At 32.5% G+C, this 15,013-nt stretch overlaps 1 protein-coding gene across 2 annotated transcripts in view; it reads right to left on the bottom strand.

The window, feature by feature from the left end:
• EXOC2 (exocyst complex component 2) overlaps window positions 1-15,013 on the bottom strand; it is a 212,368-nt gene that overhangs the window by 153,201 nt on the left and 44,154 nt on the right. The window contains exons 2-4 of one of the 2 annotated variants that reach the window (XM_081293718.1): window positions 9,345-9,505; window positions 5,543-5,719; window positions 2,315-2,441 (exon numbers count right to left, since the gene is read on the bottom strand). In XM_081293718.1, the coding sequence (XP_081149844.1) occupies window positions 2,315-2,441; window positions 5,543-5,719; window positions 9,345-9,462 (422 nt within the window). In that variant the 5' untranslated portion in view covers window positions 9,463-9,505. Of the gene's footprint in view, window positions 1-2,310; window positions 2,442-5,542; window positions 5,720-9,344; window positions 9,506-15,013 lie in introns of those variants that run through there. The other variant, XM_081293719.1, reaches the window with a different exon arrangement.

Raw genomic sequence — 15,013 nt, 5'->3', positions numbered from 1 at the left:
AATTAATGATTTAAATAAAAGCTCACTATTCATTTTATATGAGAGTCGAGATTTTACCTTTTTCAAAAATTATTCTTTAATATTTTACATTATCTAATAATAAGGCAAATGTTACTGAAACTTGAGCAATACCTTAAAATAAACATTTAATATTACCCCCATTTAAGTACTTCTTCAATACGTGTACATTAGATTACTTAAGATTTTAATATAATTCATTACCCTATAATTTTAAGTCATTAAAGAGAGGTTCTTGGGGTGGGCAGTGATCTACTTAGGAGACTGAGGCAAAAGGATCACTGGAGCCCAGGTATTTGAGGTCAGCCTGGGCAACAGAGTTAGAACCCCTCTTTTCCTAAGCAATGAAAATGTATGTCCCTAAGAATCACAGTAATAAAGAACTGATATTCACCAGCCACCTGCTATGTTCTACATGTTTACCTGCATTTATTCACTGAAGCTCCACAACAGTCCTAAGAAACAGGTAAACCATTGTGCACCTGAGGAAACCGAGGCAAAGAGAAGCTAAATAACTTCCTCAAAGTCATCCTGCTAGTAACTGGTGGAGCCCAGTTTCAAGTCAAGGAAGTTTAGCTCCAGACCAAACTAGACTACCTCTCAGAGAAGAAAGATAAGAAAATTTTAAGCAAGCTCATCATTTGTAGTGCCATAATTCCTTACTGCCATTACCAATCTTGCCAAAGGATTATCTTAAAACATATTAAGAAAGAGTGCCATTAGAGACAGACATAGTCAAAGGGTAAGAGGACATGAGACAATAGAACAAATAAGGCAAGTCTCTATGCCAAAATAAAAGAGGAAGACAACAATTTTATGAGAGTGAACATCCAACTGAATCCTAATTTTGCTCACTGGCTAAACCTGTAAAATGTGTGCAATGCCTCTGCATTCCTTTGGGCCACATTACAAAAATGCCTTTTAGTCAAGCAAGAGCAGCTAGAAGGGTCCTTCTGCTCCAGACTTCTGCAGCCGTCTTGGAAAGACCTGCCTGGCTCTCAGAATTGTTGAAGCCGGTGTGCTCAAATACACACCTGGCCAAAAAAAGAAAAAATTGGCTCTTGTCATTCTTCTCTAGACTGTCTAAATCTTTAAATTCTTAATTAATAGGACACTAAAATCCTTAAAACAGCTATAGAATGACCCATACTGCCCAAGTGCTTCAAAGATGTTACCTTGAGGAAGTCCAAGCTCACTAAAAGCTGCCAAGCCCCATGGTTTTTCAACACGATATATGTCCCCAAAATAAATGCCCTGCCTCCCTCTCACAGGACAAACCCAATAGTGAAAAAACAGCTTGTTGTTTAATTACTAATGATATTCTAGTGTAGGCTTGAAGGTTGAATATTTATAGTTTAGTGGAGAATCCTCCCCAATCTTAGAGAAACCTAATGGCTAAAGTATTTATAGAACAAACTTGTTGCCTTCTCTGAGTGTTTATAAAGCAACTCTAAAACACTATGGTAGGGAATTAAGAAAACAAAATTCCAGAATTGGTCATGAAATATCATGAAAAAGATCATTTACCAGGCATAATTCTGATGACTGAAGTGAGACTTATGAAAGGAATTACAACTGAAATAAAAAAACATTTGGGAGATGGGGTCGTGGCTCAATGGTATAGCACTTGCCTAGCATATGTGAGGCACTGGGTTCAATCCTCAGCACCACATTAAAAAAAAATTAATAAAATAAAGGTATTGTAGCCATCTATAATTAAAAATTTTAAAAAACCACTTTGGATCTAATTATTCTAAAATATTTCTAGAAACATCAAGTAAATGGACAGATTACAAATTCTATCTTCACGTTAAATAGCATCTAAATATTTAAATTTACCAATTCCGGATAATATATTAATGCTCACATCATTAAAAATATTAGCTAGGAGTTGGGGATATAGTTCAGGGTAGAGCTTGCCTAGGTAGCTTGTTAGCTACATTGATCTAGGCTAGACATCTTGCCTATAATGTGCAAGACCCTGGTTCAATCCTTAGTACCACAAAAAAAGGTATGTTATTAAAATACTAAGACTTTTGTTTGCACAAAATGCAAATTCAAAAAAACTAAAAAGGTAGGTAGTTTTGTCAAAAGTTTAAACTAACTATAACATTTACCCTAGCAAAGCAGACAAAATTTCAGAAAACAGCACATGTCTCCAAACAATTGAGTTGTCTTCGACTATGCTTCCAGACATTTCTAGAATTTGACTCTCCTTAAATAAAAAAAAATTAAAAAATAAAAAAACTTTCAGCAAATGAAGAATAAAGAAAACCAAAGGCAAGATGATACTCACTTTTCAATTTCAATGCCAAGAGGATTTGCAGGACGGAGGGACAATGGAGGAATTCCTTTATTCCTGTCAGTACGCATATCATAATAATTCATTTCATCGACCCACACAGCAGACTGATCCAAAATGCCTACAAACATGAGGAACACAGCCTTAATAAAATAAAAACTCCCCCAAGTATTTTCTAGGTCTTGCTTTATTGCTTTACTTTTTAAAGACCTACTACCAAATGCCTAAAAGATCAAATTTAAAAGATTTGAAAGCCCGATAGCTTGGATTCTTTTTAATGGCTAGTGGATTAATTAAAAATACTAAGAATTTTTAAAAATCAAAAATAACACATTGGTTTATGGGTTCGTTGTATATTTTTCAACAGAGAATACAAATTAAAATTAAGCCTCTGAGAAAAGTGTTCTGCAAAAACAAATGTATTTTACAAATAACAAATGCTACAATTATTTATGCATTGCTAAATATTATTGATTTTATTCAAGAGAATATTTTGGAATCATGTAAACTTTTGGAAAATGGCTGAAAAACACTTGACAGAAAACATTCAAATTAAGCATTAACACAATGAAAAGCTTCTTGCTTATAATAATTTCAAAAATTATCACATATATATGCAATTATATTTAATATTTTGAATTTCTTCTTAGTTCTACAAGCTACCTAAGGACATTTCAATGAAGATGAAATCCAAAATGTTTCTTAAATAGTTCCTAATAACTCTCAAGAAATCTCTTTCATATTTTCTTCTTTTCTATTAACATGGACATGGTTCTCTTAAATAGTTATACAAAAACAACATATTCCATGCTTTTTTTTTTTTTTTTTCTATCAGGGATTGAATCCAGGGACACTTAATCACTGAGTCATATTCCAAGCCCTATTTATTTATTTATTTATTTATAATCTTGAGACAGGGTCTCACTTAGGGGTTTGCTAAGTTGCTTACTTAGGGGTTTGCTAAGTTGCTGAGGCTGGCTTTGAATTTACAATCCTCCTGCCTAAGCCTCCAGAGCCACTGGGATTACAGGTATAAACCACCATGTTGAGGCTCCACGCTATTTTTCATTCTTTTTATTATTATCAATGTTGCAGTTGTCCTGGGTGATAAAGAACAGTACATTTTTTTTTCTATATTACACTAAAACCAATTAGTCAAATGCAACAAAATATCCAACAATTAAATCAATCAAATACATCCAAAGAACACATGGCTTGTGTAATGGAAATAACTAGGTTATTCTGGGAAAACTAACTGGACATGAACCCTGTGAGCAAGACATAACTCTGAAAATAGCATTTTCCTTAATGTGACTAAATTCTTCAATCATTCATTTCGGCACAGGACTTAGCAGTTACTACTCCAAGGACCCTGGGTTTAACAAGACAGAAGCAAAGAGCTAGGCGCACAGAGCAAGCTGCACCCACCCCTGGAGGAAAGCTGGGAAGGCTAGAGAGGCTTTTCCGATAGAGGCTGTTTGAATACCAGGCAAATTGTCACTGCATGACTCTTTGTGAACCTACTAATTCAGCACCCACAGTTCTGCCAGGACACAATGGGGACTCTGTCTGAGATTATGTTTAAGTCCAGTCACTCTGGAGCACAGGTCAATAGACCATTACATCTCCTCTGTGCTAGGTCCTGGGCTGGGCATTCTAGAATAAAATTAGTATTTTTACCTACTGTTTTTTAATCTGCTATATAAACATGCTATAAAATGATGCTGAATTTAGATGGACATCATTACCCTAAGTACATGTATGAAGACATGAATGGTGTGACTCTACTTTGTGTACAACCAGAGATATGAAAAACTGTGCTCTACAAGTGTGATATGAATTGTAATGCATTATGCTGTCATATATAACAAATTAAAAAAAAATATTAAGTTCCTCCAAAAAACTGTGAAACAGGTTCCTACTTTAATTTCACACTTTTAAAGATGTTAAATAAGTACCTAAAAATAGAACTATATTTTATATGACATATATATGTACATGTGCATATGTAAATATATATGGATTCAACTTTGAAAATTTCTTTAAATTCCTAAAAGGAATTTTTATTTATAAAAGGGATTTATATATATATATATATATATATATATATATATATATATATATACGTATATATATATATATATATATATATATACGTATATATATATATATATACACGTATATATATATATATATATATATATATGAAAAGAATTTGCAGAGAATAATACTGAAGGAAGGTTTTACGATTTAAGATAGAAAACAAAAATAATTTGCAAAAATATTTACTTTTCTACAGAGGGAACTACTGCATGGTTTTAATTATGCCTTATTTTATATAAATATTTAGGTATTAATGCAAGACATTAACAGTTTTACAAAAAGGAATATGAAATTACTCTTATTTTAGTAGGGGAGATAGATTTGCACATAAGTAATTATGAGAACAATCATTTAACATTACTAATTTTCTGTGTAAGGAACTACGTTAAGCACTTTAGATTTATATTCTAACTCACCCAATGCTATGAGGTAGGTAATATTATCATTATACTTTTACCCACAAAGAAACTAGTCACTGAAGTCAGCTAGTAGCTAGTAGTAATAATAACCCATGTTAGAATTCAAGTCTGTATCCTTAGACTAAGTTCTTAACCACCGCTAATGTGTGGAAGCAAGAGATGAGTGTGTTAAAAGAATTATGTGAACTGCTATGAGATACAAAGAAGAATAATTATTATTAATTTGGAGGACTAAAAACTGATCCAAGTCAGGAAATATTTCTTCTGGGACTGGAAGGTAGGGAAAATGAAGGGAAAGGAAATATTACTTAGAAAATACTATGCTTACCTGGCCAAATGAGAAGCAATTTTACCTTGAATCTTAACCGTTTAAAAGCAATATCATTGTATTCACAATCTAAGAACCAAAACTGGTATGACAAAATGTAAAATGAACAGATTCTGTTAATAACTTAGAATAATATTTCTCCCATGAGCATCTGTCTTAGGTTTTATTGACTTTTAGCTCAGCAAATGGGCAATTTTTTCCAAAAAATTATACTTTTTACCAAGATCCCATTCCTGTCAAAATTAACATATACTGAATTGAAGTTGATGAGATATGAAAGTAGGTAAATTTTAAACTAATCTATCATTTAAATTTTAAAAGAGAAACTAATTTTTATTTTCTCCTTTAGAATAAAATCACTAAGAGTTTTACCTATTTTTTCAGGTTTTAATAGCTTGAAAGAAACTGTTGAGGTTCCTTTGCCACCCGATTTAGTTGTGACAATAATGTCCCCTTTATCGTTTTTGGCTTGTCCCACTCGACATACTATTTTACTCGCAGACATCCATTCGGCCGTCAAAAGGCAATTATGCCCACAAATTGTCAATCCTGAAAATAAAGGAATAAACAGAACAATGATAAGACTTTAAACATGTCTTACATGAAAAAAAAGAAATAGCCTTTTCTTGTTCAATAGTTATTTTTATTACTAAACATACTTGATGTTATTTGTAAGTTTACTGCTGTATACGCTGATTTTTTTCCACTCTGTTTTTTCTCTAGAATTTAAGACTTCTTTTAGACTATATTTCAGTTTCTTGCATAATCAAAGGAATTAATAAATAATGGACCATAATTACGTCCAGGCATTCCAGACTACTTAGACTATGAGAATTTTAAATTATTTTCAGAAATGTTAAAAAAGAAAATTATTTCTAGTACTAGAAGTTTAATTATTGATATATGCTTTTCAAGCATATTAATAAATTTGTAGATCATTCCCTAAAACATTCTATATTAACCCATCTTCCTGAAAAGAATCAGTAAGGGCTTTTTCTAGTGTTCAGTTATGCCTAGTGTTACAGAATAAACTAATCTGAGTAGTTTATTAAATAATAAAATATTACAGAATATCTTATTTATTTTAAAGATATCCCAGAGTGTGATAAACCTAGTGAAATGTTTCAGGCTTTACTTAATTACTCTATCATTTCTTATATCTGCCTATTAGTTCCTACACTGGTAGTTTATGCTGCCTTAGTATTTTCCTAATAAAACTCTAACTACATTACTCTTCCAATAAACCAACATCTGCAAAACGTCAACTCATATCTATCACCTCCTTCACTGACAGGATATAAATTAAATATTTAGCAATAACCAAACAATACTGTCTATTGGAAGACTGTAGTGAGTAAGGCAGAACACCAATCCTGGCTAGTCAGTCTTCTCATAACTTACTTTCTTTACATTTTTCATTTCCACAATGAGAGGAGGTAATAAATATTTATGGAAAAAATAAACCAGAATGTATGTGGAATAAATGCAGCAATTTCACACTTTTTTTTCTTCATTATTTAACTTTATATATTGCTAAAGCAGGCAAATTTGGCAATTGCTATGTTTATTTTTGGGGTCCCCCCCCATCAGATACCAGGGAAACCTCAACCAATGGCAAATTTGGTTTTAAAAACAAAGGGAGAGATTCAAGTCATCTTTTCTTATAACTTAAATGACTATTTAGCAAGAAGGTTATATTAACTATAAAGAAATTCTAAAAGATACATTTTTAAGACATTTATATTGTTTGAAGTAATGAATTTTGTGTATTCCCCTACAATATTTATTGCATTATTTATTCATTTATAGAGAAACTTGTTTTCCTAATGATATTCAAAGGTTTCTTTAGGACTAAATTTTCTGAAGATATTTTTTAATGTACTCAAAATTCAAAGCTTTTTTTTTTTCAAAATGAGAATATCCTTGATATCATTCCTGATAATCAATTTTTTTTTTTTTTTTTTTGGCACTAGGGATTGAACTCAGGAACACTCAAACACTGAGCCACATCCCCAGCCCTATTTTGTATTTTATTTAGAGACAGGGTCTCACTGAGTTGCTTAGCACTTCACTGTTGCTGAGGCTGCCTTTGAACTCACGATCCTCCTGTCTCAGCCTCCGGAGCAACTGCAATTCACAGGCGTGCGCCCCCCGCCCCCCGCCAGTTCTAATAATAAATTTTTGTTACGAAAAGTTTAAATGATTTAAAAAATTGAAAACTTCTCCAAAACCGACTTCCCAAAATAAATAGAATGTACACTTGCTCTGGTAATTTTATACATGTGTAAATCAGTCTATATGTTTTTGAAAACGAGCAGAAAATGTTTTCATTTATAATGTACTTACAAATGTGGTAGATATTTTGATATTTCAATATAACTTCAAGTCAATACATACCTTAATGTTTTTAAATTTTATAATATCAAAAAGATTCATATGATCTTAAACAGTAACTTTTCAGAAAAGAAAATAACAATAAATGTCAGAGCATAATGCAAAAACATAAACAATATTTTTATTTTTAAAAAAAGGTCATTCCTGATATAAGTTCACTGCTAGAGAACTATCCCATGATTAAAACTGAGCAAAGCAGCAAATTTCAGATATCCTATACACATAAAGTCTTAAAAATCATTTACATGAGCAACCATGAAGAACAAGGTGGCACAAAACTATCTGTAGAATAATAGCTTACTCACCTGCTCAAAGCTGTTTTCAAGGTTCCTCTGATTTAATATCTGATTTATATTTTTACCCCCAAAATTAATAACCAAAGAATTTACACATAGATTCCAACAGATCATTCTGAATATCATGTAATAAAAAATGATTACAAGATCTACAAGCTTCATTTCTTAAGCATATTTTTGCTAACCTACAAAAAGCTAAAAAATCTGCTCCATGATATAAAATAGCATTTTAAAAAAAGAAACTTGTAGAATTCCAAGTAAAGTACTTTTATAATGTTTTACTTGGCTAGTGTAGAAATCATCTGAGTTAAAAACACTTAAATTTAGCAGGTTAAGTTGGCTTTTTAAAAAAATATGGTTTCTTGGCAATACATGAAGCAGGATGAAAGCTGAACTAGCAAGGTTTATGAAAGTAATATACACTTGGTCAAATAAGAATAGCACTGCCTGAAGCTAAATCAAGATTAAAATTTACATAGGCTTGTAACTATCATGTTTTGGCATTCACAAAAGAGTGCCAGTTAAAATTTTAGACATAACCTCCACCTATATGGTATATTTCCATGCATTCTGGGGTTTTTTTCTATTTGAGCAAAGAAATATCTGAATTCAGCTATGTCCAAAAAAAAAAAAAAAAAAAAGCCATTGAATTAGACTATCTTTGTAAGAAAAATTTAAAGTGATCTTTAATAAAGAATCAAAAACTATAATTACAGAAAACAATATAAAATGAGATAAAATGTATTTAAATGACATTAGCAAAAGGAATTAACTGGTAAGTATAAAACTCAATTGTTATTTTATAGTGCTGAGCTCTGATTCACTTTCTTTTCAAAGGGTTTTCCAGATGACCAAAAACCAATCCATTAACCAGAAGTTACAATGTAGGAAAGTTAAGTTCCAATTCAATCTCCAGGACTTTATCAGTAGTTCCCTCATTGGTTAAGAACTTAGTCCAGAGAATGCTTAAGTTTAGAATAATTTTTTATGTGGCAAGTCAGCATGTATATTCAGTAGCACATACTGGGGTTTTTTTTCCTTCTTCATTCTGAATGCATCTCTATACCCTCATCTGGAATTCAGACAAATAAATGTTAACTGGACATAAAATCATAAATAAAATTTGCTCTCTACCCTGGCTACTGCTGATACCCATTTATATTTTTTTTAAATGATGGTTTGCCTCCATTCTTTAGCAATTTAAGCATAAAAGATGAAGTCAAAGCAACAAGCAAAATCTCAGCTGTGGAAAACTTCTCTGAAGGAGAAGTTTTGAAAGCCAATATAGATAAGCTTTGATAAAATAATGGTATTCATAGAAAAATCAGACAACCAAATATTCTTTAATTTTTATTTAGATCATTCTACAGAGATCAAATGATGTTTTCCTGTCACCTTCACTATTTTAAAATAACACATCTTGCTTTAATAATACAACATAAAAATCCATCTACCATGGTATAGCATAGAATCTTTGCCCTTACCGATAAGGTCAGTGGGGCCAGTCCCCAGGTTTTCTCCCCTAATGGTGACCTTTGTCCATGGTATTCCTTCATTTGGAGAGATGCCTGTCACCAGAGGGGGTTGTCGAGATCGAGACATTATGTTTTGTACAACTAATTGGTGACCCAGTTACAGAAGTAATCTATTAAAAGAAAAAAAGATTGTGTCAACTGAAATATGCATTGAGTAAAAACCTAAGAATCCTACACATTCAGTACTAAAATATAAAAAGCAGTCTAAAAACATGTAGTTTTGAATTTTTCAGTCTATCAGTTCATATCTAATGAGCATTAAGGTTTCTAAGGAATCTAGTTAATACAGCAAGATATATCAGAAAATTAGCCCTTAGTTTAGTTCTAAGCATTTTAAACATAATGGCAGACAGAATCTGAATGTCACTATTTAGTTCTATGCCCCTGAATTCCAAATATATATAGTAGAAATTATTCTGGGTTCCATACTCTGTTCTCAAAGTTGTTTAAGAAAGATATTCTGATTAATTATAATCATAAAAATTGGGGCTGGGGTTGTGGCTCAGAGGTAGAGTGCTTGCCTACCATGCGTGAGGCACTGGGTTCAATCCTCAGCACCACATAAAAATAAAAAAATAAAGATATTGTTTCCACTAAAAAATATTTTTTAAAATAATCATAAAAATTAAAATACACTTATATTCCCATAAGTGTATTGAATTTAACTTTGTGTTGTATGCAGTAGAATAACTCTTTTATAATGTGCTGAAATTTATATATTGATATTTTTACAAAACCTATAGTGTAGATGTATAGGCAGAAGTACAAATTTGCTAAATATAGCCAGAGTTGGTAAAAGTGCAGTTTGTGGGGTCAAACAGTCTATTCCAATCCTAATTTACTAATTCTGTTCTAAACCTTTGGGGGTTTGTGAGCAAAATAAAGCTAACAATTGAATCTGTTTCATAAACACATTGTAAAGATTAGATAGAATAATCAGTGAGAATTCCCTTGTTATATGTACTATGAAGTCAGACATTTTGGCCCTTGTCTTCATCCTGCACAATCAGACAAGAGAATTAGAAGTTTAATTTCTAAAGAAAACAAGTAAGAAGACCAGGGCTGAGGGACCACCAGCACAAGAGGAGTGTGAAAGGGGTGGCAAAAGCTAAAACCAGGAATTAGTGTGAATTTGTGCAAGCAACCTGAAGGACTCCTCAGGACACACCACTACCAACAGGTATGTGAGCCCTCCACACCCAGCTCCACCCTGTCCAGGAAACAGAGCCCTAGGAAAAAAAGACCCAAAGATTCTGACACATAAGAAAGGATCTCTTGCCCTCATACTCCTAAGGGAAAAGCTGTTTATGGGCAACCTCTGCCCACATACATACTAAATCAAATCAGCTGTCAACAGTATCATTATAAAATATGAAAGGACAACCAAAGACAAGATAGAAATATATTTAAAGTAGAGATGGAAGAAAAACAAAAACAAGATCTAGAAGAAACAGATACTACAGGTATTTATTATATGGGCTGAACTGTCATCCCCTACCCATCACCAAAATTCATCATGTTAAAATCCTAACTCCCCCCTATATCTCAGAATATGACTATATTTGGAGATAGGTCCTTTAAAGAGGTAATAAAGGTGAAAAAAGGTCATTAGGGTGAACACTAATCCAATTGACTGGTATCCTTATAAGAAATGCACAGAGGAAAGATATGCACAGAAGGAAGATCATATGAGGACACAGGGAAAAGATGGCCATCTACAAGCCAAGGAAAGAGGCCTTAGGAGTCACAACCCTTCCCGTACCTTGATATTGAACTCTAGTCTTCAGAAATGTGAGAAAATACATTTACTTATGCTAGCTCCAGCTAGCCTATGGTCCATTGGTAAGGCAGCCCTAGTTAAACTAATACAGCAGGTAAAAGAAAGCGGGGTGGGGAGACAACAGAAGTATTATAGAATTTGATCAAAAATTAACATCTGCTGAGAGAAAATTTTTTGATATCATGAAAAAGAAACAATACAAAAATAAGTGCTCTTTTAAACCTTCAAAAAATTCAAAAGAAACAAGGTTTATAGAGCGCTAGTATTGAAGGAATTGACCATTGGTTTAACCAAAGTCGTAATAAGGCCACAATTGGCAGATATGTGTTTGGGAACAGGAGAGAATAGTAAAAAGGGAAAGGAAGTGATCATATTTTATATACTATAATAGGAGATTGATAGCTTAATGTCTAAAATTAACTATCAGGAAATGGCAGATTAGACCAAAAAATACATAGAAATCAGGAGATGAATGCCAGAAGAGAGCTAAATAAGTTTGGATTACATTATATAATCAGGTGTTTGGCTTTAGTCCCTATTTCTAGGAAACAGATTTTAAATCCTTGGAGTTTTCAAGTAATTGGGAGTGGCTTTGTAATTCATGAGTCCCTCAGACTGTCATACCTGTATTTATACCAGTAAGATTTGATTCTGTCCATGCCAGAATGACTATGTGCTTAGAAAGCTGGGATTTTGAACAAAGTAAAAGCACCCGACTTCCTCTGGAGAAATGGCTTAGGATAAAATGTAACCATCATAACCATTTCTTTAGCTCAAACAAAACAACAGCATTACCAGTCATTCAGAAAAAACAATGAGACAATTCCAGGTTCTCTTGAGTCCTGTCCTATCCCATAGCAGCACCCCAAATCAAAAAGAATTTTTCTATCAGAATCAAAAGCCAACCATTCGGGATGGGGTTGTAGTTCAGTGATAGAGCAATGATAGTGGAATGTGATGATCATTATTATCTGAAGTACAGGAATGAAGACACGAATTGGTGTGAATATATTATGTATACCACCAGAGATACAAAAAATTGTGCTCTATATGTGTAATAAGAATTATAATATAATGCATTCTGCTGTCACATATTAAAAAAAAACGTAATATTTTGAGTCAAGCTTAAATGTTACCTTCTGTAAGAGAGACCCTTCTAGACTCCTTTCATGGTACTGCTACATAATTATAATAGTTACTAGGTTAAATCTGAGATGATGTATTTGTATCTTTTTGACAACACAAAATGTTTAATCGATTCTATATTTCCAGTATCTGTCATGGAGTTCCTGATATAAAATAAACATGCTCTACGTCAAGAAAAAAGTCAAAATTTTCTAAACATTTTATGCTATCAAAGGAATGCTGGAATAAGGAACAGAAGTAACAATACAGGATAAGAAAGGGGAGAGAGGAATTAGGAAAAATATTAGAAGTGAGATACATTTTTTTAAAAAGTCATGAGTAAAACATACAAATATTATAGCATTAAAATGAATAAAATATTCAGGATTAAATTTTACAGAAGAGATACAAATCACTGTTGAAAGAAACTAAAGACCTAATAAATGAAAAGGCATAGATAGGAAAATTTAATATAGTTATTTTATGTCTCCTGTGGAGAAATGTTTGTTTGATCCTTTGCCCATTTCTAAAATCAGACATTTCTTTGCAGGAGACACAAAAAATGGCCAAAAATCACAGGAAAAGATGTCCAATATAATTAGCAAATGGGGAAATGCAAATCAAAACTAGAATAAGATACCACTTCATATCCATACTCTTATGGCTATCAAAAAGGCTAAGTAATAATGAATTGGCAAGGAAATGGAAAAATTGGAAGCTTGTATATTGCTGGTGGGAATGTAAAATATGCAACCACTTTGGAAAATAGTTGGCAGTTCCTCAAAAAGGCTAAACATAAGATTTACTATAGTCTCACCAATTCTACTACTAGGTAGAGAAAAAAAAATTGTGTATCCATACAAAAACTTCTTCTTGAATGTTCTTAGCAGTATTAATAATAGTCAAAAAGTAGAATCAATCCAAGTCTATTGCTTGATAAAAGTACATATATAAATGTGGAACATTCATACAATGGAATATTATTTGGCATTAAAAAAAGGAAAGAAATTACTGATACATGCTGCAAAATACATGAATATTGAAAATATTGTGCAAATTAAAAGAAACCAGTTGTAAAAGACCACATATTTAATGATTCCATTGATGCACAAATATCTGGAATGGCAAATCCACAGACAGAAAGATTAGCAGTTGCCAAGGGGTCAAGAAAAAGGAGTATAGGTGAGAGAAATAGAGACTAAGTACTTATGACTATGGGATTTCTCCATGTAGTGATAAAGTTCTAAAATTTATTGTGGTGATGACTGCACAGCTTTGTTGTATTTAAGAGCACTGAACTGTACACTTTAAATGAGTGAATTTCACAGTATGTGAATAAAGCTGTTTTAAAAAAAAAAGTAAAAATATTCTCAGGTAAGTTTCAAGATGAATATAAAGGTTACAATACTACTTCAGAGAACTTCAAAATCACTCAACTGGACACTCAATTTTCATCTAAGAGAATACTCAGTCCAATAAGCCCAAGGAAGCTGAAACACAAATCAGAAAACCAAAGTCCTAATCTTATGGTTCAACAAGTTAGCATATGGAGTTTTGAGCTAAGAAACCAGCTAAAGAAAAAGAAAGAAAATCCTGGTGAGGAGGAAGCCATAGGAGCAGAAAGAGTATTACAAACTTCCTGGTCTGACCCTGATCTGCACGTGCACAGGATGTAGAGCAGAGAGTCCAGAGAGCACAATAGAGAGCAACAACTTGAAGCACAAAGACAGGAGCAGTGATTTCAGCTGCTGCACACCACAGGGAAGATAAGAGTTTAAAGTCTGAGTCAAACCAAGTTAACAATGCCTGTGAAATATATATCTGGCTTCCATCACAGTTTCTTTTCTTTTAGACACAAAACAATAAGTTTGTGAAGAAGTGATAGGACAAATGAATATCTGGACTAGGGTAGTAAATTCTAGGAATGTGACTAGGAGATATAGGGGGGCCAGGGTAGAAGTTAGTGCAAGATAAGTGTTACTTTGAAGAGTTTTGAAGAATATATATATATAATCTTTAAATATATATATATATATATATATGATATATATATATATATAATCTTTAAATATATATATATATATTATATATATGTATGTATGTGTGTGTGTGTGTGTGTGTGTATTAACAGGAAATATTTAATTTTCTGATCTCCACTTTCCATTTTTACAAACTGAAAGAAAAAAATTTAACATATTACAAAATATCTGTACATAAAAAGTTCACCCGATGGGAGGCAAAAACAAGAGAAAGGAATACAGACAGTGTCAAGAACCTATAAATCAGGGAGACTGAGGTGGCAACTGACACTTTACTGATGCAGCACTCTCTCAAAAATCTGCTGTTAGCCATTTAGCACTGTAACTATATATACATATTATACAAGTGGCTGGGTGATGTCTATGGCATAAGCTAACAGAAGTCCTACTTACAAATTTGTACTAACTGCCCTGATGATGTTTTCAAATCCTTATGGTTCCTATGAACAACAGAAATTGGGTCAAGCAAATTTGTTTTCAAAATCATGGTCAAATCAGTTTTGCCTCTCATTCATGAACAGAATCAGAAGAGGTTTTTGTTTGTTTGTTTTGTTTTGTTTTGTTTTGTTTTATTGAGATGCACCCTTTCTTTGAAAAACCCTTGAAATCTCTATATCCATAAAAGTGACTTTAATATGTATGATAGTGATGTGACGGATGCCTTGGGGCCCTAG

The sequence above is a fragment of the Spermophilus citellus genome (assembly GCF_964194105.1).
Source record: "Spermophilus citellus genome assembly, chromosome: 5".
Lineage (NCBI taxonomy): Eukaryota > Metazoa > Chordata > Mammalia > Rodentia > Sciuridae > Spermophilus > Spermophilus citellus.
The sequence above is the reverse complement of the archived record's forward strand: the minus strand, read 5'-3'. Positions and strand labels throughout refer to the sequence as shown.